The sequence below is a fragment of the Ovis canadensis genome, chromosome X (genome assembly GCF_042477335.2).
Source record: "Ovis canadensis isolate MfBH-ARS-UI-01 breed Bighorn chromosome X, ARS-UI_OviCan_v2, whole genome shotgun sequence".
NCBI classification, from domain to species: Eukaryota; Metazoa; Chordata; class Mammalia; order Artiodactyla; family Bovidae; genus Ovis; species Ovis canadensis.
The window spans coordinates 24,190,308-24,216,160 of NC_091727.1; the positions used below are offsets into that span (position 1 = coordinate 24,190,308).

The following is a 25,853-nucleotide window of genomic DNA, read 5'->3' on the forward strand; positions in this document are numbered from 1 at the left end:
TGAATTTGAAGGAGGTGCTATGATTAAATTTATCAATTTGATTTGCTTTTGTTTATTGTGGTTTTGAGCTCAAGTTTTTTTTTTTAATTCTATTTAATAGTCTAGGACGCTGATGGGTGGACGATCTGAGCGTAATGAGTTCTTATTACTTCATGCATTTTATGAAAACAACTATATTGTGCCTGACAAGCAGACTTTCAGAAAGCCTCAGCAGAAACTGGTGGGTCCAAAATTATATAGTGTTTTGCTTTTTTATATCCCCCCTTTTTATTAACAAGATTGTTTCTTTGGGCTGTGATAACATCTACTTCCCAGATAAGTAGAAACTATCCTGTTTGCTCCATTGTTTTGGTATGGTCATTTCCTTCTCTACTTTTCTCTATACAGATAAAAATTATTTGTGAAATATGAAATTCTTTGAGGGAGGCATTAGGCCTCTGATGCGTGACCATAGATGGAAATTGTTTTGCTGGGTTAGCACTACCAGTTGAACCTTTTATTTCCTTGAACCCCTAAGCCTTACTTTTTATGTTGTGTGGTTGCATTTTTATATTCTAGTAGGATTAAGGTCACCACAGTCAGGTTTCTGAAGTAGTCTCCATCACACCAGAAATAAAACTTAGCTTAGCTGCTATCTTATCAGCACGGATAGTAATCAATTTAGAATGGGAGTTTAATGTTAAAATGACTCAGATTCTTTTGTTGTGCTTGTTTTACATACATTATTAAAATTAGTGAAGTATTAACTTAGAGGAGTTTGACTTCTGCTGAGTATTAAATGTTTGCTAATTAAACTACTTGGAAAAGAATTTTCAGCATATGGACATACTTATTTTAAGGTATCCATATTAATAATAAGAATAATGGTAATAGCTAAATAAAATAGTTTGTATTTTTATATCATGAATGTTAGAGTAATGAATATAAGAGAATTCTTAGAATCTCAAATTTTACATGGCACGAATAGTTGAATTGTTAGTGTCCATTGATTTAAAAATGTGAAGTTCTATTCAGAAATATTTTAAAGTGGAATTTGCATATTTATCACCTCAGATACAGTGTTTGTTTTGGTAAGTACCATGCTTGGCATTCATTTGGATTCATGAACATGTTACAGTAACTGTCTTTCCCTAGAGGACTATTAACTGAGAATAAAGTATCTGTTAGAACTGTGTACTGCAGTTGGAAAGGGGGAAATCATAAACCTTCTAAATTGGTTCATGAGTTGCTGGCTGGTGAAGTTATCTTCCATTTGATATTAGGGAGATGAAGATGAAGACATTGATGGAGACACCAATAAATACAAAAAAGGACGTAAGAAAGCAGCTTATTCTGGAGGCTTGGTCTTGGACCCCAAAGTTGGTAAGGCTGGGCTTTGTCCCTGATGTGAAGGGACTTCTTAATGCAGTCAGCTTGAGAAACTAAAAGACCTGACTTGTGTTTTGTATGTTAGCGAATAGGTTTCATAATGACTTTATTTATTTTCTTACGTTCATGTGAAAATCTTGTTTGCCAGTCTTTTAACATGGGATTAATGTGAATCTTTTTTTTTTTTTTTTGCTGTATTCCAAGAAAGTTTTATTTATGGACATTGAAATTTAAATTTTGTGTCATTTTCACATATCATTGAGATAGTCTTTGTACATTTTTTTTCCCAACCATTTAAAGATGTAAAAACTCTTCTTAGCTCATGAGTGGTACAAAAAGAGATAGGCTGAATTTGATCTTTGCCAACCTCTGGTCCAATATATAGCTATTTGTTAGGACTTCCCTGGCAGTCCAGTGGTTGAGAATCTGCCCTCCAAGCCAGGGAACACAGTTTCCATCCCTGGTCCGGCAATAAGAAAAAAACCACACTGGGATTTAAGGAATAATAGTACCAGACACACAGTAAGCTATCAGTATATGCTTGCTGTTGTTGTTATTGTCTTAACTGTGGACATTTACTTCTATTCAGTTTCTTCTGAAGGTGAAGATAACTCTTTGTAAATGTCCTAGAGAAATACAGTAGCTTTCTGTTCACCCTTGGCTAGTAAAAAGGGTGGATCGTTCCACTACTGACATTTATGTGTGCATCTTGTCTGATCTTAGCAGTTTGTATACAGGTAAATAGGCTGCCTGTTTTATTCTTTGAAGGTGTGATTATAAAAAAAATGTATAACCACTTGCTGGTAGAGATCACTAAATATTTGAAGAGAAGGGGGGGAGGATAGGTGGAAAGGAATGCGTTCTTGAAGGAGAATTTAGCAGCATTTTATTTTTTTTGGAAATGTACATGGCACCTGTGTAAAGTAATTGATAGGATCTAGTAAATGAAAAAAAAAAAGTAATTGATATGAGGGGGAGTGTTTGCCCATAATAATAGAGTACTTTTGGGGGACTGCTGAGGTTTCCATGCCAGACAGAATCTCTTCTTTCTTTGTCTTTGGTTACCTGATTTTTCACTCTGATATATATTTACAGGGTGATAGTCAACTCCTTTTTTCCCTTTGTCTGCCTCACAGCTCTGGATTGTATATGGAGTCATAATATAGTACTTCTAATACGGTGTTATGCTAAAGACTTTTTGTAACATGGGCCTTTTTTCCTTGCAGGTTTTTATGATAAGTTCATTTTGCTTCTGGACTTCAACAGTTTGTATCCTTCCATCATTCAAGAATTCAACATTTGTTTTACAACAGTGCAAAGAGTTGCTTCAGAGGCACAGAAAGTTGTAGAGGTTTGTATTCAACTGGGAACTCTTGAAATTGAGATTAAAAATAGTGCTTAAAGGGGGAAGATAAGCAAAGGGCTTGGTGTTCTAGTTTTTCCTTCTGAAAGGTAATGGCATTCTAGCTTTTCCTTCTAAAAGGTAACATATCCTTTCTTTTTGGTCAGAAGGTGGGGGGAGTGTTGGGTAGGAGGAGACTCAGACTGGTTCTGTGTCTTTTATCTAATAGCTTTATTGAGATGTAATTCACAGACTCTGTAATTTACCTATTAAAGTGTGCAATTTAATGGCTTTTAGTTTATTCCCAGAGTTTGCTAACTGCACTATAATCACTTTTAGAACATTTTCATTTTTCCCCAAAGATACTCTCTTCCTTTTAGCCCTTACCTCCCTCAATCCCTTCTAGATTTAGGCAACCACTAGTCTTTCCACCTCTATAGATTTGTGTATTTTTGTATATTTCCTGTAAATAGAATCATATGTGACCTTTTGTGTCTGGTTTATTTCACTTAGCATACTGTTCTTGAGATTCATTTGTGTTGTAGTATGTATTAGTCCTTCATTCCTTTTTATTGCTGAATATTCCATTGTAGCAATACATGTCACATTTTGTTTGTTTTAGAATCTCTTGTCAATTTATGCAAAAATATCTGCTGGGATTTTGATGGGGATTGTATTGAATCTGTAGATCCCTTTGGGGAATATTGCTATCTTAATAATGTTAAGTCTTCCAATCCATGAAAATCGAATCTTTCCATTTATTTAGGTCCTTAATGTCTTTCAAAGGTGTTTTCTAGTTTTAAGTGTACAAGTCTTTCACTTTTATTAAATTTATTCCTAAATATTTCATTATTTTTGGTGCAGTTGTAAATGGAGTGTTTTCTTAATTTAAATTATGGTTTGTCCATTGCTAGTGTAGAGAAATAGAACTGAATTTTGTATATTGATCTTGCATCCTGCAACTTTGCTAAGCTCATTTATTAGTTGTTGTAATAATAGTTTGTGGATTCCTTAGGATTTTCTATAGACAGTATCATCTTGTCTGTGAATAGAGAAAGTTTGATTTCTTCCTTTTCAATCTGGATGCCTTATATTTCCTTTTCTTGCTTAACTGCCCTGGCTAGAACGTCCAGTACAGATGAATAGAAGTGGCAAGAGCAGACACCCTTTTCTTGTTCCTGATATTAGGGGAAAGCATCTAGTCTTTCACTATTAAATATGATGTTACTTGAGAGTTTCCCACAGCTTGCCTTTATCAGTATGAGGAAGTTCCATTCTAGCACTAGTTTGTTGAGTGTTTTTTTTAAATCATGAAATAGTGTTGGGTTTTCTTAACTACCTTTTCTGCATCTATTAAGATGATCAGTATATAGTTTTTGTTCTTTATTCTTTTAATATAGTATGCTGTATTGATTGTTGAACCAACTGTTGTTCCTGAGATAAATCCCACTTGGTGTATAATCCTTTTTGTATATGGCTAGATTCGATGTGCTAGTATTTGAGTTTTTTTCTGTATTCATAAAGGCTGTTGGTGTATAGTTGTATATATCTTTGTCTGGTTTTGGTATTAGTGTAATGTTGGCCTCATAGAATGAGTTGGGAAGAGTTCCCTTCTCTTCCGTTTTTGGGGAGAGTTCATGTGGGATTTGTTTTAATACTTTAATGTTTGCCAGTGAAGTTATCTGGTCTTAGACTTCTCTTTTTTTTAATTTCTAACTCAGTCTCTTGTTATAGGTCTGTTCAGATTTTCTATTTCTCTTTCAGTCACTTTGGGTAGTTTTTGCCTTTTCTATAAATTTGTCCATTTTGTATAGGTTATCTAATTTGTTGGCATAAAATTGTTCATATTATTCCCTTTTAATCACTGTAATTCTTTAAGGTCAGTAGTGGTGGTCCCCTCCTTTTATTCCTGATTTCAGTGATTTGAGTCATCTTTTTTTCTGAAGAAAAAGGTATTTTTACTGAAGAAAAAACTTCAGTATAGCTAGAAGTTTATCAATTTTGTTAATCTTTTCAAATAAGCAACCTTGGTTTCCTTGAATTTTCTCTATTGCTTTTTTGTTCTGTTTCTGTGCTAGTCTTTTTACCTCCTTTTTTCTGGTTTCTTTGATTTACTTTGCCCTTTTTCTAGTTTATTATGATAGAAGGTGACATTATTAATTTGAGATCATCTCTTTTAATTTAGACATTTGCAACTGTAAATTTCTCTATAAGCAGTGCTTTAGCTTCATCCCTTAAGTTGTGATATGTTTCACTTGCCTTTTTATAGTCAGTCCCCTCTTCCATCAGTCAGTAATTGATCTGACTTATATCACCATAGCTTAATTTTGCCTATTCAAGAATTTCAGATTAATGGAGTGATACAGTATGCATTCTTTTGTATCTGGCTTTTTTTGTTCAGTGTAATTTTTTTGAGATTCCTCTGTGTTGTTGCATTATTGCTATTCTTTCCTTTTTATTGTTGAGATGTATTTCATACTTATCTGTTCCCCTGAGATCAGCATGTGGATTATTTTCAGTTTGGGGCTGTTATTAATAAGGCTGCCGTGAACATTCTTCTACAGTTCTTTTTGTGGATGTGTGCTTTCATTTTGGGGGATACCTAAGGAGTGAATTTGCTGGGTTGCATTGGACAGTGTATGTTTTACTTGAAAGGAAACTGTTAGATTGTTTTCCTGAGTCGTTGTACCATTTTATACTCCTGCCAGTCATGTATGTGAATTGTTCCCCTTTTCCTATAACACTTGTTATTTTCAGGCTTTTAAATTTTGGCCGTGAAAGCATTTATTACCAATTCTACTCATTAAACATCCTTTTCAAATGATCCTTTTGAATTATATCACATAAATTTTAATCTAGTGTTCATACAGTCAACAGTTTTATGTATGGCTTAATAACTTAATGTGTGGTTCTGCATATATAAAACTTATACAATTGACTGCCAGTTGGGAATTTGATTAGATTCTGTTTTACTGTTCTCCAGCAGTAAAAGATGTAAATTGACGTTATCTCTATATGTTGTTTTTCTCTGCTTCTTTGTGCAAGAGGCAGAAGATGTCTATTTGCTCTCTAACTCCTAAATTACAAGTCTTTTGGTTCCAGCTTAGGGGCTGTTTTTCAGTCCTAATTCCATATTCCTGGAAGAGAGAATCTTAGAGGCTTGCCTAGGTTGGTGAACACACCTGTCCATCATCTGTGGCCACAGGAGCGTGTTCACACAGTACAAATGTGTTTGCTGAGGATAGGCTTTTCTATGAGACTGGAGGATAATTTTACAGGGTAGGTATTGAGTAGACATCCCCAAGAGGTAGTGACTACGTTTGGTTAATAATATTCTTTGGATTATGTCCTGTCTGTGTCAGTATTAGGATAGTTATCATTATACAGCTCCTCCCTCCCCCCCCCACCATTTTGTTATTTGAGCTTTCCAGTTTAGATTCTGGATATGAAATTACACTTCAGAGTTGAAAGAGGTCATCTAAGAAATACTATACATGTAGCAGTTTATGGGTTCTGTATCATTTTCCTGGGCTGTACTGCATTTGGTCTTCAGAACAGCTAGTGCCACACAGCTCGTGCTGGCAGAGCCAGGCATGGACTGTAACTTGCCTGACTTCATATTCTTTCAGTTTACTTTCTATTGGAGCTCCATGGTTGCTGTAAATAAATTGGAGTGTGTACCAAGATCTCTAATAGGTTTGCTATCATCATCTGCTCTATTGGAAAACAATAGGTCCCTGTTACTATTGTGAGATTGTTCATTTGAAGTTATTGATCTTTATAAAATCAGATACTTTGTAAAAACTGGGTTATCAAATGGCATTGACTTGATATACTTTAAGCCAAGAGGTTTATTTTTAATTTTGGACCTTTGAAAGGGCAAATGTGCCTGGTTTTTCTTTGTATCCTGTTAATATTCAGTAGAATTAATGGAGCCTTGAGGAAAATGGCCTAATGCTTCCCCTGCCTTTTCCTCCTGTAAATTTTAATGGAAGACTACTGGTTGCTTTCTTAAAATGTTGCTATTGTACCAATTGTAAAGCAATTGATAGATAAAAGGTACCGTATAAATACTAAGGAATATATATGTGTTAATTTTTAGAAATGTCATGACTTATTTAAATATGGGCTCCAGATTCCTAAAAGAGATTCGCTGATTTAGTATTTAGGTTTTTATTTTTCAGTCTAAAACACTTAAAGTAATTGCTGTGATTCCCCATAGTTTAACAGAGTTTTGTAGCATTTTGTTTGGTACTGCACAGGTCTTAAAAATAGTACTTTAACTGCTTTCTTTAAAGCAGTCTCTCAATGTTTCTATTTTAAAAACAATACCCCCAAACATGTTGCTCCTCAATCTTGTTGAAGGGGGAAAAGGAGCATGTGTAAAAATTCATCCTTTTAAACGATGCCTACATTTTGTCAAGAACTAGATTGGGAAGGTACTGGGAATGATAGGCTGAGAGAACTGACTGAAAAGAGGGCAGCATTGACCTGCTTTTCAGCCCTCTCAGCATTGTTGACCTTTATACTTAGATAAGAAAGTAGCTTTACAAGATGTGGGGTTAAGTTCCCACAAGGTATGATTTTGGAAATTCATTTCACGAAAGTTTGATTTATCTGAAGTTTTTGTCTTGTGTTCATCAGGATGGAGAGCAAGAGCAGATCCCTGAGCTGCCAGATCCAAGCTTGGAAATGGGCATTTTGCCCAGAGAGATCCGAAAACTGGTAGAGCGGAGAAGACAAGTAAAACAGCTAATGAAACAGCAAGATTTAAATCCAGACCTTCATCTTCAGGTATATCTTTTCACTCAGCAACCTCTGAGTGACAGTCTCACCTTTGAAAATTTGATTATCTAGGAGTGATTTAAACATGATGCTGTGGACAAATGCATGTGCTAACTTTAAGTTGGTGGGTTGGAAACCACTCAGAAACATCTGATGCCTCAAAATACAAGGCACCTCTGTCTGCAAAGATGTATCTAGCAAGTGCCTTTTGACCTTCTGCGAGTTTTGGAATCTGTTTACTTGCTTCTGGGAGGTCAGGGAATCATGGCTTTGGGAGGATGGGTTGACTGTGTTCAGAGTTCTTTTCTCCAGGGACATTGAGGGTTTCTTATTGGTGAGTTAGAAAACATCTAATGAAATGTTTATGCATCTGCAAATATTGTTGTCTGTCTTTTGTCCTCGTGTGGCCTACAGTATGACATTCGACAGAAGGCTTTGAAGCTCACGGCAAACAGTATGTACGGCTGCCTGGGATTCTCCTACAGCAGATTTTATGCCAAACCCCTGGCTGCTTTGGTGACATACAAAGGAAGAGAGGTAAATGGTATAACATTGCCATATCTAAAATGAAAGTATTTTAAACTATACATATTACAGAGTGGGAGAGCCAAAAAGTTTGCTTCCTAGTAATACAGCTTCAGATATCCCTTTTTTAGGACAAATTTGAGAGAGATATGCTTTTAAGTAAGGATTCATTCATTAATCCATTTTGTGTGTGTATATAATTATTGAGCATTTGCTGTATGCCAGGGATTGTTCGAGGTACCAGGGATAGAGTGTTAAGCAAGACATAAAAAGTCCCTGTGTTGTGAGGCTCGTATCTACCTAGGGCAAAGGGTGTAGAAAGGGCTTAGGGTGGAGAGAAGGTCATTTGGGAAATCAGACTTTAAATACGTGAATAAGCAAATATAAAAAATAAGAGAATATGGTAGAAGTAATGCTATGCAGATAATTAAAACAGAGTGGTAGGTTGAACACGGTTAAGGTGGCTGGCTGGCTTAGCTTGGTCAAGGAAGGGTTCTTTAGGAGGTAACATGAATGAAGCCTGTGATGTAAGGAAGCTAGTTTTCTTGTGGATATATTAGGTTGGAGTGTGAGGGAAAGGAAGAAGTCAAGGAGGATGTCTCCATTTTTATCTTTTAGCTGGTTAGCTAGTGAAACCATTTATTAAGAAGGGGAAATCTGGGAGAGAAGTTCTGTCTTGGATATGTTACCTTTGAGGGTTGTAATAGATCTGTAGGCATTTTAAGTAGGCAGCTGGATGTACAAATTCCTAATTGCACGAACATCATCAGAACTGGAATTGCAGATTTAGAGTAACTGGTTTTAGAAAGATGGGCTACATACCAAACAGATTGGAGGTGCTATCCCTCTGTAAACACTAAAAGCTTCATCTGCTTTAGGACCATGTGCATGGATTTTCCTTAGTTTGTAAGAGAATAGTTATATTAGATATTAAATTCCATTTAGCTCTAGTAAAATACTGATTGCTATCAGTGAATTTAAGACTACTTGGTCTTAAGGAGGTAGTGGTTATAGGCAGAATACTCATACTGGGGACCTGGAGTCAGAATTCTCTATAGATCGGCTCATTACAGCTTACAGGCCCAATCCAGCCTGCCATCTGTTTTTATAAATAAAGTTTTATTGGCACATAGTCACACTCATTCATTGAAGTATTGTCTGTAGGTACGTTTGCAGTACAGTGAAAGAGTTGAGTAGTCAAGATGGAAATTTGAATGACCTGCAAAGCCTAAAATATTTATATCTGGCTCTTTAAAAAAAAAGGTGACCCGTTTAGAATCTAGATTCAGTTCAGTTCAGTTCAGTTGCTCAGTTGTGTCCGACTCTTTGCGACCCCATGAACTGCAGCATGCCAGGCCTCCCTGTCCATCTGCCAGACCAACTGCCGGAGTCCACCCAAACTCATGTCCATTGAGTCGGTGATGTGATTCCGTCCAACCATCTCATCCTCTGTCGTCCCCTTCTTCTCCTGCTCTCAATCTTTCCCAGCATCAGGGTTTTTTCAAATGAGTCAGCTCTTCACATCAGGTGGCCAAAGCATTTCAGTTTCAGCTTCAACATCAGTCCTTCCAGTGAACACCCAGGACTGATCTCCTTTAGGATGGACTGGTTGGATCTCCTTGCAGTCCAAGGGACTCTCAAGAGTCTTCTCCAACACCACAGTTCAAAAGCATCAATTCTTTGGCGCTCAGCTTTCTTTATAGTCCAACTCTCACATCCATGCATGACTACTGGAAAAACCATAGCCTTGACTAGACGGACCTTTGTTGGCAAATTAATGTTTCTGCTTTTCAATATGCTATCTAGGTTGGTGATAACCTTTCCTTCCAAGGAGTAAGCGTCTTTTTTTTTTTTTCTTTCATTATTATGCCATGTTATTTTTTTAATATAAATTTATTTATTTTAATTGGAAGCTAATTAATTTCATGGCTGCAGTCATCATCTGCAGTGATTTTGGAGCCCCCCAAAAATAAAGTCTGACACTGTTTCCACTGTTTCCCCATCTATTTCCAGTGAAGTGATGGGACCGGATGCCATGATCTTAGTTTTCTGAATGTTGAGCTTTAAGCCAACTTTTTCACTCTCCTCTTTCACTTTCATCAAGAGGCTCTTTAGTTCTTCACTTTCTGCGATAAGGGTGGTGTCATCTGCATATCTGAGGTTATTGATATTTCTCCCAGCAATCTTGATTCCAGCTTGTGTTTCTTCCAGCCCAGCGTTTCTCATGATGTACTCTGCAGATAAATTAAATAAGCAGGGTGACAATATACAGCCTTGACGTACTCCTTTTCCTATTTGGAACCAGTCTGTTGTTCCATGTCCAGTTCTAACTGTTGCTTCCTGACCTGCATACAGGTTTTTCAGGAGGCAGGTCAGGTGGTCTGGGGTATTCCCATCTCCTTTAGAATCTTCCACAGTTTCTTGTGATCCACACAGTCAAAGGCTTTGGCATAGTCAATAAAGCAGAAATAGATGTTTTTCTGAAACTCTCTTGCGTTTTTGATGATCCAGCGCAGCAGCGCATGTTGGCAATTTTATCTCTGGTTCTTCTGCCTTTTCTAAAACCAGCTTGAACATATGGAAGTTCACGGTTCATGTTTTGCTGAAGCCTGGCTTGGAGAATTTTGAGCATTACTTTACTAGCGTGTGAGAAGAGTGCAATTGTGTGGTAGTTTGAGCATTCTTTGGCATTGCCTTTCTTTGGGATTGGAATGAAAACTGACCTTTTCCAGTCCTGTGGCCACTGCTGAGTTTTCCAAATTTGCTGACTAATTGAGTGCAGCACTTTCCCAGCATCATCTTTTAGGATTTGAAATAGCTCAACTGGAATTCCATCACGTCCAGTAGCTTTGTTTGTAGTGATACTTCCTAAGGCCCACTTGACTTCACATTCCAGGATGTCTGGCTGTAGGTGAGTGTGAGTGATCATACCATTGTGATTATCTGGGTTGTGAAGAAGCTAGACTAGATGTGTGTAATAACACTTTGAGATGATGAATACGTTCTCCATCTGCAGTATTGAGTGTAGTAGCTGCTGGCCACAAGTGCCTAGTGAGTGCTTGATAGCTGGCTACTGTCAGCCAGCTGAGGAAGTAGAGTTTGAGTTTTATATGATTATAATTAGAATTATCCTCAAATATCCATACAGCTAGTGAACTGCTGTATTGGATGGTGTAGATCTCACTGGCATGAAATGAACAGGACGTTGAGAGCTGCTCTTCTGTTGGGATCCCAGTCTCAAAGACTCTCCTGAGGGCACAGTGAGGGAGGGCAAGACATGTATTGGACACCAGCATAATGTGAGACAGTTTCAGATGCATTCTTCAGTAAGATCTCATAAGAGTCAGTTGACAGAGGTAATTGTGTTCCCATTTTGCTAATAAGAAAGCTAGTAAACTCAGAGGTAAAGTGTAACAAGTGACTTATTTGAATGGGAATCCGGATCTTCCTGACTTGAAAGCTCTTGCTGCATGAAGGTTGTGTGCTTGCTCTGTCTCAGGATGGCTTTCCTGACTACTGCTTTGCATTCTACCACTTATTCCTAGAAGAATGCCTTTTTCAATACTCATCTCAAGACACAAGCCTTTTTTCCTTGAGAAGATATAGGTGTTTTAGGGGGTTATTGAAATGAAGGAAGGATGTCTTCATTTTCTTAGGCTAAGTTTACTTTAAAATTATTTAAATTTTATTTCTGTGTATGTATCCAGTGGCTTCTGATAGAATACCATCTTATTTTTGTATTAGGAAATGCACTCACTATGCCCCAACTGGGTGATAATACATGGGTTGACTATTGAGATTGGATCAGGGTTACTCTTAAGTTTCTCACGAGAGGCAATAGTTGACAATTTACTCCCTTGGAGAGTGCCTCTTGCTGTTGGGAAATCCCTGTTGTTACATTTCCTGCATTGGCTCAGAAATCCACAAGCTTAAAAGGGCACTGTTGATAATGATAAGCCCCAAATTTGTCCAATGATCTCCCCCACTCCCCTAATCCATTGTACTTTAAGGGCAGCATTTTTGTTTAGCTCAATTTTTAATAGGGAATTGAAACTCAATTTTTATTTTTCTATTATATAAAATGGAAGAGTAACAAATCTTACTAAGTATTTTGTTTAAAAAAACCCTACTCTCCCCACTAAAAAAAGAATTTTAGATAAATCTAGAAATAATTATGTGTGGTTTAAATTCTTGGTTTCTGCTTTCCCCTTGTCTGTTTCCCCTTTGCTTTTTCCCACAAGTAAAAAATACAGCAACTGTGGGAAATGGGCCTTTAAAGTGATGTGAGGTTGATGAGAAATAATAATTACACAGTTGCTTCCTGGAAATCTTACTTGAGAAGATTCAAAGCCACATACAGAAATTATTTCCTATAATAAAATTGATTGCAATGTATTGGTGATAATTATTAGCACTGGCGGATGGAAGTGTTTTATGTGATAATCTGTCTGTAGGTTTACTGTTATTTTCCATATTTTAGGTCTTTGTGAATTAAGAATCTTTTGATTATTGAAGAGGTAGGAGGAATGAAGTGTAAAAAGGGAGTCAGTTTGTTGAATTTTGGAATATTTCTGTGACTTATCAAACTTGTTTTTGTATCAAGAGTAGACCAAATAATACAGTAACCTGAAATATAGTAATACAGTAACCTGAAAATCCTAGAAGTTGATTGCTTTTAAAATCCTTGCAGGATAAATTAGATTAAGGTTCAGGTAGAAATTAATGAGAAGGAAACCTGGTAGTATGTCACCAGAAAAGACTGTAACATTTCATGTTTGAATATGGATTAATACACAATCTGGGGAGGCCTTAAGCCCCCCTCCCCCGTTTTATTTTTAAGTCTATTTTGTGTGTGCTCAGTTTGTTGGAATCATGCAGGTTTGGCTCTGGTGACCTAATAATTTCTGTAATCAAATGTATTATGGCTGCTAGAGTACTCAGAGTAATTACTAATTGTACTTTTAAAAACAGGTTTATAATAAAATGCTAATAGTTATGTCAAATGGACATCAATATTGTCTTTTCCCAGGTGTGATCTTTCACACTTAAACTCTTCTATGATTTTTAATTGCTCGGCGGTAGAGGAATTAGTTAATGGTTAAGGAATTGTATGAGGGACCTCATAGTGTGCAGGTTATTTAAAAATAATGAATTCAGTGTTTCCAGAGAAGTAATATGGAAAGCTAGTTGATAGATATCCAGAAGTGAATCTACAGAAATACCATCTGTATTTGTGTTTGTTCTCAGTGTATTTGTAGAGACATAAAAAAGATAGTGGGTAAGTTGATAGCACTAAGTGGACGTATATTTTAAACCACAGAGGAAACAAGACTAAGTAGTCAAGTGACTGGTGTGGTAATTGAAGTGGTTGTTCACTAGATGGCGATAGACACCCTGAGATCATTAATCAATTAAGGCTTTATACTGTGAACAATAGTGAAGGCCATTTAGTGACACAAATCTGTCCAGATTTTTCACTTTTATTAATTTGGAACTATTAAAGGACCAGAGAATTGTAATAGTCTATTTAGTGTTTAAAATAATGATGGTCTTTGAATAATAAGTTTTGTTGATTGGATCAATCATATAATGTATCATAGCAAGCTAATTCTTCTATCAAAGAGCAAAATTCACACTTCTGGCCATGGGTTTACAATACATAACTCCCTTGGTCACAGTATTAGGCTAATCTAAAGAGAATTGAAATGATTTTGATGTGTAATTTTGCCTCTTTCAATTTGTTGGGGTTTTTTGAGGGATTTTTAACTTACTCTGTACTTATAAACATACTCATTGCATAATTCTTAGTGTAATGGTAATATTTGTCTTTATGGAATAATTAGTACTTGTTGACATTGGTATTGTTTTATTTCTGCACTCTGTTATTTCTGTGCCCTTGAGAAAATGATTTTTGGTCTGGATTTCTGATTGCATTTTAAAGTGAATGTGTGCTCTAATGTTTGGGTATAGAGCCCGTGCGTTTTCATTTTCTCACCCAGTAGGCTAAAATGAGTCTTTGCCAGCCTGCTTGCCAACCAGTTGTAGACTGCCTAGCTTTTAGTTGCGTTTGGAGCCGAAATTTGGGCATTTGAAAATGTGTCCAAATCATTGCAGGAAAACACTACAGTCTGGGCAAGCCTTCCTGGGAGTCTCTTGGCCATGTGCTAGTGCCTGTCAAGAGCCCTTCAAAATGGCCCTGGGATGGAGGGCTGGCTGTAGCCTTTGTTGATTTCAGTGGCAAAAGAGAATGAGTGAATAGGCAGAATCTCATAATTAAGTGCTGAAGGAGACTTTCTGATTTATCTGCAAATAAGCAAAAGTTTCACATTTCCAATCTCTTTTCTTTAAAAAGCCTAGTTTTAACAAATTAAATGCAATAAAATATTGTAGAGACAACTGAAGACCCTTTCCTCCATACCCTCTCTCATTTGTTTCTTCTTTTGAGGTACCTGCTTTCTCAGGTTGTGTCCTTTTTGCCCAGGGTTTTTTGCTTTCACAACAGATAACGTGTACCTATATATGTGGTGCCCTAGAAGTTTTTACCATTTATGTGTCATGCTATACATGTGTTTTTGCAGTTTGCCAAAAACAGCAGGAGAAAGTACCTATTCTGTACACCAGTTTTTAAGCTGGTCCACGTTGATACAGTTTCAGACTTGGTTTATTCATGTTCAGTTCAGTTCAGTCACTCAGTCGTGTCCGACTCTTTGAGACCCCATGAATCGCAGCACGCCAGGCCTCCCTGTCTATCACCAGCTCCCGGAGTTCACTCAGACTCACGTCCATCGAGTCAGTGATGCCATCCAGCCATCTCATCCTCTGTCGCCCCCTTCTCCTCCTGCCCCCAATCCCTCCCAGTATCAGAGTCTTTTCCAATGAGTCCACTCTTCACATGAGGTGGCCAAAGTACTGGAGTTTCAGCTTCAGCATCATTCCCTCCAAAGAAATCCTAGGGCTGATCTCCTTCAGAATGGACTGGTTGAATCTCCTTGCTACTTATTGTGTAATATTTCAGTGAATAAATATAGCACAGGATATTTTTTATTCTCCAGTTGTCCATGTTTTTAAGTTTAATTCTTTGCTACTGCAAATAGTGCTATAGTAGACAGTGCCACCTGTGTGAGAGTTTCTCTAGGGTATTATTAGGAGTGGAGTTTGCACGGCCACAAGCAGTATATGATATTTTATTAGTGTGAACAGTCATTTAATTTATCATGGCAAGCTAATTCTTTCAGAAAGTTAAATTCATCGTATTTATGGCCATGGGGCTATGATACATGACTTCTTCAGTCACAGAATTAGAGGTTAATTTAAAAATTGTTGTTTTGTTGTTTAGTTGCCAAGTTGTGTCCAACTCTTTGCAGCAAAATGGACTATAGCCCCCCCAGGCTCTTCTGTCCATGGGTTTTCCAGGCAAGAATACTGGAGTGGGTTGCCATTTCCTTCTCCAGGGGATCTTCCTCACCCAGGGGTTGAACCCTATCTCCTACATTGACAGGCAGATTCTTTACACTTGGCCACCAGGGAAGCCCAGTTTAAAAATAGTTGGGAATAATTTTGCTATTCAGTTTTACCTTTTTGAATTTGTTATTTTTCTGTTGAGGGGTCTTAAACTTCTTATGTACTTGTAAACTTACTTGTTGCATAATTCTTAGTGTTCCACATCTTTGCTACCACTAGTTATTATCAGAATTAAAATTTTTGCCAGTCTCATGAGTGTGAAGTGATAGCTCACTGTGATTTTAATTTACATTTCCTCAATATTAAGGCTAGCATCCTTTCATGTGTTTTAACTCAAAGTTTTCTATTTTCAGTGTGATTTGCTTGTGCATGTATGTCTTGTTTCACTGGATTGTATCTAAGTATTCTTAGGTCAAAAGCTAATTCTTGTTTGGTCAGTTTTGTTACAAATACCTTTTAGTCTGTGATTTATTCTTTAACTGTATTTGTTGTCTTTTCTTGTGCAGAAGTTTTAAAAACTTATTGTCACATATTTGATTTTTTCCCCCCTTGTACACTGTTTGCTTTTTCTTATGAGATCTTTCCTTCCTCCAATGACAGAGACATTCTGTCTTATTTTCTTCTAAAATTTGCAGGCTTTGGCTTTTCTTATTTAGGTGTTAAATCCTTCATGGAATTATTTTTAGGGATTGTGTACAGAAGAGGTCTAAGTGTATTTGTCTTCTTTGCTTCCTGTGGAGTTACTGAACCTGTTCTTCTATTTTGGGGATTGATAACGTATAAATCATGGGTTCACTCCTGTCTGCTGCCTATTTTGTGTAAAGAAAATTTTATTGGGCCACAGCCACACCTACTTGTTATGGCTGCAGTTGTGCTCTGTTAGAATGGCAGAACTGATTAGTGCCCAGAGAGACTGAATGATCTACAAAACCTGAAATATGTACTTTCTGGGCCTTTACAGAAAAAGTTTGTGGACCTCTGATCTATTAATAAAAGAGAGTCATGTGTAACGTTGAAAGTTTGTTTGGGTTTTTCTGTGAATGAATTTTTTGCCAACTCAATAGAAAAGTCACTCTCATTTCTAACAGTAGCAGTCATAGTAGGTTAAAGTGGAGGAAAGTACACTACAAGTGGTAAGAAGGAAGGAAAATAATCTTTTGGACATCTAGAAAACCTGGATTTTGAGGTTTCACCTGTCTATATTGTCATATGAGAACTTTTCATAGAAGCGGAGGGAATGTCTGTGACTCCTCTCAAGTTGTATGTGACATTGTGTGTGTCTGCGTATGTGTGCTTTTCACGGGGAAAGGGTGCATAGCATTTATGAGAGTCTCACAGGACACTGTGATGCAGAGATACTCAAGAACTGCTGAGTCTTGTATTTCGTTTCTGCCCTCTACTATAGGTTGAGAGGACACTTTAGTCTTAAAAATATATGTTTTTGTCACATGGCAGTATGAAGAATTTTCTCGCCAGACCAGACTGGTGGAAACTGCGTGGGTGGTAGGAGGGAAGAGTTCTAATTCTGTCTCCAGAATTTTAATAGCCATCATTAAGACTACTTTTAACTTCAGCTGACCTACTAACATTTTGAATTTTTTTAGTATAAGAAGTTAATTTCTCTTAAGGCTGAAAATGAAGATTTAATATATTTTGGCAGAATATATTTAACGTTAAGAAAAGTAATATCCATTTTTCAGTGATCACAGATCACTTATCACTTTGAAGTTGTTTACATTTTACAACTCTAAGCCGGGAAAACTTTTAATTCCCTTTTTATTGTTGTAATTCAGGGATGTTTGGGTTCTAAATTCTTTGCAGTTCTTCATACTGTTCTACCTTGTTAATTCACATCTACTAATTCAAAATTGGTGGGGTAATTCAGATGGAATGAGTTGAAACTCTTCATAGTACAAATTAATGGTAATTTTAGAGCTAAGGTTCTTTTTATATACTTTTAACTTCTATAGAACCACCTGTTTTTAGTCAAGCAAGAGGCATCCTAACTGCAGATTATTTATATTGATGAATTTTTACTAAATAACATCTATTTTTGCTTGTCCATTTGTCTGTATCCTTTCTGAAACTGGTGAAAGTATTGTTGGTAAATATACAGCTAAGAAGAGGACATATCTTGGAAATACCCCCATGTAAGGCCAGTTCCAATTATGATAAATTAGACATTCAGTAATTTGAGAGAAGTACAGTGACAAAGAATTTCAAATATATAGAATAATTTGTTCTGTATAAATGCAGTATTGCATTTATAGAGACAAGTGGGATACATTTAGGCCTGGTTTGCATTTATATATTTGGAAACAGATAATATTTCTTTCAAGTAGCTAAAACTTTAGACTTTTAAAAATAAATTGAGGAGAGTCTTACCCTTCTCTCTTAATGGTTGGAACCTATCATCTCCAAGATGCCTGAACAATATGTGGCTTTGTGTGCTCTTGGGTTTTCAACGTTGAAAGGGTATGGGTTTAAGGGGACACAGGCAGTTGATGTTAGAGGCAGCTGGGAAGAGGGAACCAAAGTCAAGTCCTGCCTGTGAACTGGCCTGGGTCTTTGTCAAGAAGACCTCCCACCCCTCCCGACACAGTGTACCCTTGAGTGTCAGCAGCAGACAGGTGGTCCTGGGCTGTGTGGACTGGCCTTTTCCCTCTTCAGAGTCTTCTCGGTTCTAACCTTAAAAGTGTCAGGATTTATTTCATTAAGGAAGGTGGAATTTCCTTATTCCCAATCAAAATTAGGGCCTTTTTTTTGAAATTTTATTTTGGCTGTGCAGGAGCTTTTCTGTAGTTGCAGGGAGCAGGAGCTTCTCGCTGGTTGCAGGGTGTGGCTTCTCACTGTGGTGGCTTCTCTTGTTCAGAGTATGGGCTCTGGGCACGCAGGCTTCAGTGTTGCAGTGTATGGGCTCAGCAGCTGCGGCTCCCGGGCCCTAGAGTGTAGGCTCAGTAGTGTGGGGCACAGGCTTAGGTGCTCCTCAGCATGTGAGGTCTTCCCAGCCCAGGGGCTGAACCTGCATCTCCTTCACTGGCAGGCGATGCTCTACCAGTGAGCCACGAGGGAAGCCTTGGGTCCTTTTTGAAAACCCCCACGATGGAAGTTTGGCCACTAGATTTCAGGATGGGTCTGTAAAAACTAGTGTGGATACTTAAAATTTTTCTCTTAATTGGCCAAAAAAGAAAAAGAAGCCCGCAGCCTCAGATTGGCGCTGTATCCCAGTCTCCCCTTGCACTCGCTTTGTTGGGAACCACTATGTCTGTGTTTTGGTGCCCCCAGCACCCAGCCCTGTGCCCCATACAGCGGATGCTAGTGTGCTCTGACCCTGGGTTCATGCGGACTTAGAAGTTTCTGCAGTTATGGATGACTGGATGTGGAAGAGATGCATTTTTGATATAGGATCTTGATTTTTAAGCCTAATTTGATAAGAATGGCCTGGTTACTCAGAACAAAAAAGAGAATTCTTTGTACATTTTGAGCCACTTTGATTTGAGAAGACAGGGGTGGTATTTTTGCTTCGACGTTTTGCCCATTTAATTCCTGAAACCACAGGGAGGTGGCTGAGGACGAGGAGATAAATATTACTGTCAGACTAACCTTGTGTTGGCATTGCTGGTCTCTGCTCAGGCAGGTTGAGTCTCATTACTCTGACTTGAATCACGGAAACTGAGGCCTGGAAATCTTCCTTTTTTCCCCACCCTCCGCCACAATGAGTGACTTCTTGTTAACCCAAACTCATTCCTCTTTCTACTTACGTGAACATTTTCTATAAACCTGTTTTGGTGTTTGTTTCTTTTTCATGAGCCGCGTGTTATTTGACAGGTGTTCTGCAATTCCTTGCTTTGGCAGTGAACCAAGATGACAAAGCAGTAATGATTTTGAAAGTGCCATTCCCTCCTTGTTAAGACACAAAAAGAAAAGTGTGAAGTTATTAACCACTATTCACCAGTGGCATAGAAACTGGCATAAGTTTAATTGTCTGGTCCTGGATAATGCTACTCCTAAGGAAAGGGGAAAATATCATATAATTTTGCTTTTTTTTTCCTCTCACATCCTTCCCCCCACCTCTTCCACAAATTGCAGATACGAATGGATTATAGAGAAAGGATTGTTGTTATTTTAGTTGCTGAGTTGTGTCTGACTCTTTGTAACCCCATGGATTACAGATAGCCTGCCAAGCTTGTCTGTCCGTGGGATTCTTCAGGCAAGATTACTGGAGTGGGTTGCCATTTTTTTGTCCAGGGGATCTTCCTGACCCAGGGATCAAACTTGTGTCTCCTGCTTTGCAGATGGATTCTTTACCACTGAGTCACCTGGGAAGCCCAGAGGAAGGATTACTGTGAACCCCAAATACTGATCTTTCCTCCAGCTTTTCCTTTCCTCATCTTCCCAGGTAGTAGATTTATGGGCCATGTGGTCGCACTCCACAACCTTGCAGATTTCCTCAACCCCCAAACGGATCAGCCATCCCAGTGTTTGAGTTTGATGGTGTATAAGATGTCACCACACCATCTCCTGGCTTCAGCCATGCTGGGGACACTTCTTGTTAATTGGAAGAACCTGATTTTGACAGCCCATGCTGTATGGTAGCCTGTATACATTCTTCTCAGCAGTACAGTTAGACCCTTCAAAGATACATCCATCTTAAAAGCAAAACAAGTCAGTTGGATTTATTATGGCTCAGGACTGGTTAACTGAGGGCAGACTAATAGAGTTAGTGCCTTCTGTTGGCATTTCATCACTTCAGTAGGCAAGCATGAGCCTGTGTCAATTTGCCATATCATAAATACGGTGTGAAATTACACTGAGCCGAGTTTGGTAAGTTGTGGGAGTTTTGGAAGGCGGGGAGAAGAGCGGCTTTCTGTATGTGTGTATGTGGTAAGAAGCTGTTTGATTTTAAGCCAGAGATTCCTGAGCCCTGTAGTCATCGCTTTAGAGATTTTGAACCTACTTTGAAATGTAGTGCCAGTGTTGGGTTGTACAGCTGTCCTCGTTTCCTTTTTGTTACGAATTTTTGTGGCTCAGTTGGCTGGTGTCCCCTTTAAACTTGAATGTATTAGATTCTCAGAATTTCAGTTTTTTCTTTGAGAGTTCCCTTCCTCTTTTAACAAAGCAAAATGAACTAGAATGTAACTGAAGTGAATCTCTATGTGCATTTTGAAAAGAACAATAAAGCATGAGTGATTTCCAGAAATGATTTATGCCTAGTGTTTGGAATTACTAATTGTTATTTGCAGGTTTGGGTTTAGTTTTTCTATTACCTATTTTTATCGACTTTGTTGTTTTGCATTTAACAGAAGATTGGCTCTTTTGAGGCTAGTGGTGAGAGTTTTGCCTTAGGGCTCAAAGTTGAGTGGGGATGGGAGTAGAGCAGAGATGTTAAGTTTCTGTCATAATTTGGAGTGTTAGACACTTGGCTATATTTGTTTCAGGGGCTTTTCGCCCCTGCTAACTTAGCCACAGGCTATATTTTCAGCCCTGTGCAGGAGGAGACTGCCTTCCACAGGCAGGGAGGAGGAGGCTTGAGGAGGGGGCACTTGGGGAAAGGAATAAGCTCATGGTCTATTAATAATGTGCATTGTTCTTAATGCCACATGTAATATTTCTGTGCACCCGCCAATAGGGTAGGGTGTATAGTCTATTCAAGTTGAACTGTGTGGCACGATGCAATGGTTGAATCACGTGAAAAACCTGAATTTCTTCTTTAATGGTGTCCTGACAGGGCAGAAAAAAACGACTTGTTTTCAGAAGATTGGCTTAGAGCAGGTGAATATCTTTAATTCAATTACTGATTCTTGCCTCATAGCCAGAAATTCTTCAAGTAACATTTGCTGAGTGTGTCCCACAGAGGGAAATGGAGACAAATGACATTGCTTGTGACCTGCAGGCTTGAGGCAAAAGCCTTAGGTAATGATTCCAGTAAAACTAGAGCTAGAGCTTGGGAGGCCGAACTCGTGATTCCGTAGTAAACAAGAGAAAGGATCTGCCATAGATGCAGACACCACATGAAAAAGCCTGAATGTCCGCTGAAGGAAGCCTGGTCTGGAAACACGGGTGCCAAGCTCACTCACTGTGTGCTTTCTGTGTTTGACTTTGAGTGAGTCCATCCCTGTGAGCCTTTGTCTTCACATGTCAGAGGGTGCTGGTTGACAACATCTGCTGCTGCATACTCCAGTCTCAAAGCACGTTACCTCGGAAAGCCCGTGGACCATGGTCTCCTGTCACAAATGCAGAGGAAGGCGCCAAACCCCCACCCAGTTGGGCCTGGTACTGGTGTGTTGGGGACATGGTGGTAAATCTGAGAGTTCAATGGCCTTATCCTCATGGGATTTTATTCTGGTAGCAGAGAGCCAGTAAGCACATTGTCCAGTGAATAATCATGCTGACCCAGGAGAAATAAGTGCTAAGGCATGGAACGGAAATTTTTGAATGCTGATAGCAAAGGCCCTCTGAAGAATCAAAGCACCCAGACTGAAGAATCCGAGGTTTCCTGAGCATGTGACACTCAAGCTGAGGTCGGGAACGTGTGTACAGGAGTTAAGCTAAAGGATTAGAGGGGTCAGCATTCTAGGATGAGGGATGACTTGTGCAGAGGTCCCGTGGTGGGTGGAAGCATTATGTCGTCAGGAACTGAGAAGGCTGCTGGAGCTGGGCGGAGTGTAGAGGGGAAGAGGGGCGTGATGGGAGGTGAGGTTGGAGAGCAGGACAGGGCCCCCGCTGTGCAGGCCTAGCTGGCCATGCTGAACAAGGGTGTTAGCAGGTCCTTTGTGGGATGGAGGGATTGACTCCTGTTTACGTTTTGCGATGATCACTCTAGATGAGCGAGTTAGAAGAGTCTGAGTGGATGAGCGAAACTAGCTAGTTGGCTCTTAATTAAGATATTCCAGGCATGCGATGGTGGTAGCTTGGCTGGTGTGATGGCACCCAAGATAGGTAGAAGATGCCGACATGATGTGTTAAGAGAAGAAGAACCAGTAAAACCTGGCAGCATCCTGGCTATTGAGCTTAGGATGGAAAAAATACCTAGGTCAACTTCAGGAGAACTCCTGACCTGCTGAGTTGTGCAGGCTGACGGATGGCAAGCCTTTCACTGAGGTGAGGAGTGTTGGGAGATGCCTGTGTTTGGGCCTGGGGGAGGGAAAGATGAGCAGTCTGATATTGGACATGTTCATTTTGAGGTGGCAGGATATAAATTTGGGGATCATTTGGTGAATTGCAATAAATTTAGCCATGGATGTAGATGGGATTACTTGGGGAGAGGAGAGAGTGGAGAGAAAGGTGGGCATAGGGTTCCTCCCGTCTTTGGGTCCCCAGTGTGGAATGGCCTGGAGGAGGCACCACAGAAGGAGAAAGGCAGGAACATGACGTGTTGTGGGAGCCAGGGAAGAGCATTTCAGGGAGGAGGTGGGTGACTGTCAGAAAGAGACGCTGGTGATAGGCTGGAAAATTTCGGGGAGTGGAGGTGATCGTTGATTTCAGTTGGAGATGTTTGAGTGCATCTGTGGCGATGACCAGAATTGCTGTGGGTAGATATCTTTTTTAATTTTTTTTTTGTAGTTTTAGCTTTTTCCCCCACAAAAATGTAAAAATCGAATTTCATACACTGCAAAAAACTTGTAAACTAAACAAACAGATACAAAAGTGCATTTTCTTCTGAGGGATGTTTCTAATATTTCATAGGCTACTTCAGTGTAGATTACATACAGTGAAACCCTTTGTAAAAAGCCACAGCCTTCCTGTGGCCTGCTAACAGGGATGGACCTTGAAGTCAGGACACTCAGTGAAATGAGCCCCTCACCAAAGACGAGGATCCTGTAGGGAGATATTCTCATTCTCCTCAGTTTATAGATGAGGGATTTGAGGTCCAGAGAAGGAATCCAGGCCTCTCCTCCCCACCCCACACCTCAGGTACACACGCCCAGCCTGCTTCTCCACCTGCTGGTTTTATAACCTCTCCGAGCCGCAGGTTCCTCGTTTTTTTGTCATGGTAACTATCCAGTGACTTCCCAGGTGGCTCTATTGGTAAAGAATCTGCCTGCCAATGTAGGAGACACAGGTTCAATCCCTGGGTCGGCAAGATCCCCTGGAGGGAGGGCATGGCAACTCAGTAAATGTGACCTTGGCTTTGGGGGTGTCCCCCCCCCCCCCCCGCTTCAGAGCCACTCTTATCCCGTCTATATTTTTCTCTCTCAAATGCTGAAACGTCTACTCTAATAAAGGCCAGTTTATAGGCTATTTGCCAAACTATTTGCTGTTGTGTTTTTACTTTGCTGTTTCTTCTGCATTTTGTGCCTTTGCCCACCTACACCACTGATTTTGGCTGCCTCTTTCTCTTTCTCAAAACTCATTTTGCCTGAGTGATTTATTCTGACCTCCCTCACTTTTTAACTCAGTGACTTCAGCTTACTTTAATTCGTTTAATTTACTATGTAGATTCAGGAGCCTGCAATGTTTTTTCATGTCCTCCAGCAACAAGTAGTAGTTGACACGAAGTGGCAAACACCCGCCTTTTGTGTAATATTTAAGAACTAGTTGTCTTTCCTGTCACTTCTTAGCCCAGTCCTAGGATGCAGTTGGGTTTCCCAGGTGGTTCTAATGGAAAAGAACCTGCCTGCCAATGCAGGAGATATAGGAGATGCAGGTTTGATCCCTGGTTTGGGAAGATCTCCTGGAGGACAGCATGGCGCCCACTCCAGTATTCTTGCTTGAAGAATCCCATGGACAGAGGAGCCTGGAGGGCTACAGTCCATGAGGTTGCACAGAGTCAGACATGGCTGAAGCATCTTAGCACGCACAAGATGCAGTTAGTAGTGACTCCTGCCAGTCTTACCTTCAGAATAGTCAGATTCATCCTTTTGGCTCCATGGCCACTGCCACCCCCTCTCGTAGTTCAGAGCCACCGTCCCTCGTCAGGATCACCACAGCGGCCTGCCTTTGGTGTCCTACTCTTGCCTCCTCTGATCTGTTCTCCATGCAGCAGGTGATCTATATTTTTAATATGTGATTGCACCACGTCCCTTCCTGTGGCTTCTGTCTCAGTTCACCTTGACCTCCTGGGTCCTTCTTGGGTTGTTTCACCTCTGCAGTCACCTTCTGTGCTCCCGGCCTGCTGCCCTCCCCACCCCCGCTTTCCCACAGCTTGTTCAGTTCAGTTCAGTTCAGTTGCTCGGTCGTGTCCGACTCTCTGCAACCCCATGAACCGCAGCACGCCAGGCCTCCCTGTCCATCACCAGCTCATGGGGCTACATTTTCTTTGAGTTGTACACACATGTTCACGGGCGTCCCTCCTTCTGTCCCTCTGTAGAGCCCTTGTGGTCTTGGTGCCACTGCTGGAGCCCTCCTGCCCAGCTGCGCTTTCCTTTCATTGGGTCTGGGATTACATGGTACTTTCTTGGTCCTCTACCTAAATAGGTCTACTCACCCCACTTCCATCTCTCATTTAAAGAAAAATTTTTTTCAACTTTCTGTCATTTACTTAGGCTGTGCTGGGTCTTCATTGCTGCATGTGGGCTACTCTCTAGCTGCGGCTCCCGGGCTCAGTAGTTGTGGCGCAAGGTCTAAGTTGCTCCGAGGCATGTGGGATCTTCCCAGACCAGGGATCAAACCCAAGCCCCCTGCACTGGCAAGCGGATTCTTAACTACTGGACCACCAGAGAGGTCCCTCCTTCTCTCATTTTTAAATAAAAGGTTTTTTTTCTTTTTTTTGCACTAAGTTTCATAGAGTAAAATAACATTTATGTAGCCATCTTCTAGAACTGATACATGTTAAGATTTTCTTCTAATTGCAGCTTTTATTTAAATAAAAGGAAAGTCTTACTAACAGTTAAAACCCTCTGCACACCTGCCCTTCCCATGTCTCCTCTTTTTCCTCTCCAGAAGCACCTGCTGTTGTGAAGTTCATATGTATCTTTCCAAAATGGTGTGCTTTCCTTACCTTTGAATGTGCCCGTTTAATGTATGTAAATGATATTTCATATTTGAATTTGCAACTTGCTGTTTTGCTCAACATTTATATTTTTGAACTGTATCTGGGTTGATACATATAGATCTAATAATTCATTTGAACTGCTCTGTAGTATTCTATCTTATAAGTATTTTGCAATTTATTTTTCCATTTCACTAGTAATGGTCATTTAGGTTGTTAATATTTCACTGTGATGGAACATAGACATTCCTATATTTGTCTCTTTGTGCATGTGTGTGAATTTCTCTGTTGTGTTCTTTTCTTGCTCAATACCCTATTTCGTCCCCATTTTGCTACTTGTCATTCTGTACGAACTGACTTAATTTGTTTTCATGTTCACATTCATCTTCCTCATTAGACTATGAGCCCCATTAAGGTAGGGAGTTTGTCTTACTCACCCCT

General features: G+C 39.5%; 1 protein-coding gene and 1 non-coding gene across 2 annotated transcripts in view; both read left to right on the forward strand.

The window, feature by feature from the left end:
• The window catches only part of POLA1 (DNA polymerase alpha 1, catalytic subunit), a 291,484-nt gene that overhangs the window by 42,808 nt on the left and 222,823 nt on the right, over positions 1-25,853 (forward strand). Inside the window, exons 22-26 of the mRNA XM_070289875.1 lie at positions 101-220; positions 1,263-1,362; positions 2,595-2,719; positions 7,355-7,504; positions 7,910-8,032. Of these exons, the coding sequence (XP_070145976.1) occupies positions 101-220; positions 1,263-1,362; positions 2,595-2,719; positions 7,355-7,504; positions 7,910-8,032 (618 nt within the window). The remainder of the gene's footprint in view (positions 1-100; positions 221-1,262; positions 1,363-2,594; positions 2,720-7,354; positions 7,505-7,909; positions 8,033-25,853) is intronic.
• LOC138931266 (small Cajal body-specific RNA 24) lies at positions 1,937-2,066 on the forward strand. The gene has a single exon (XR_011446512.1). It is a non-coding gene; the product is annotated as a small Cajal body-specific RNA 24 (non-coding RNA).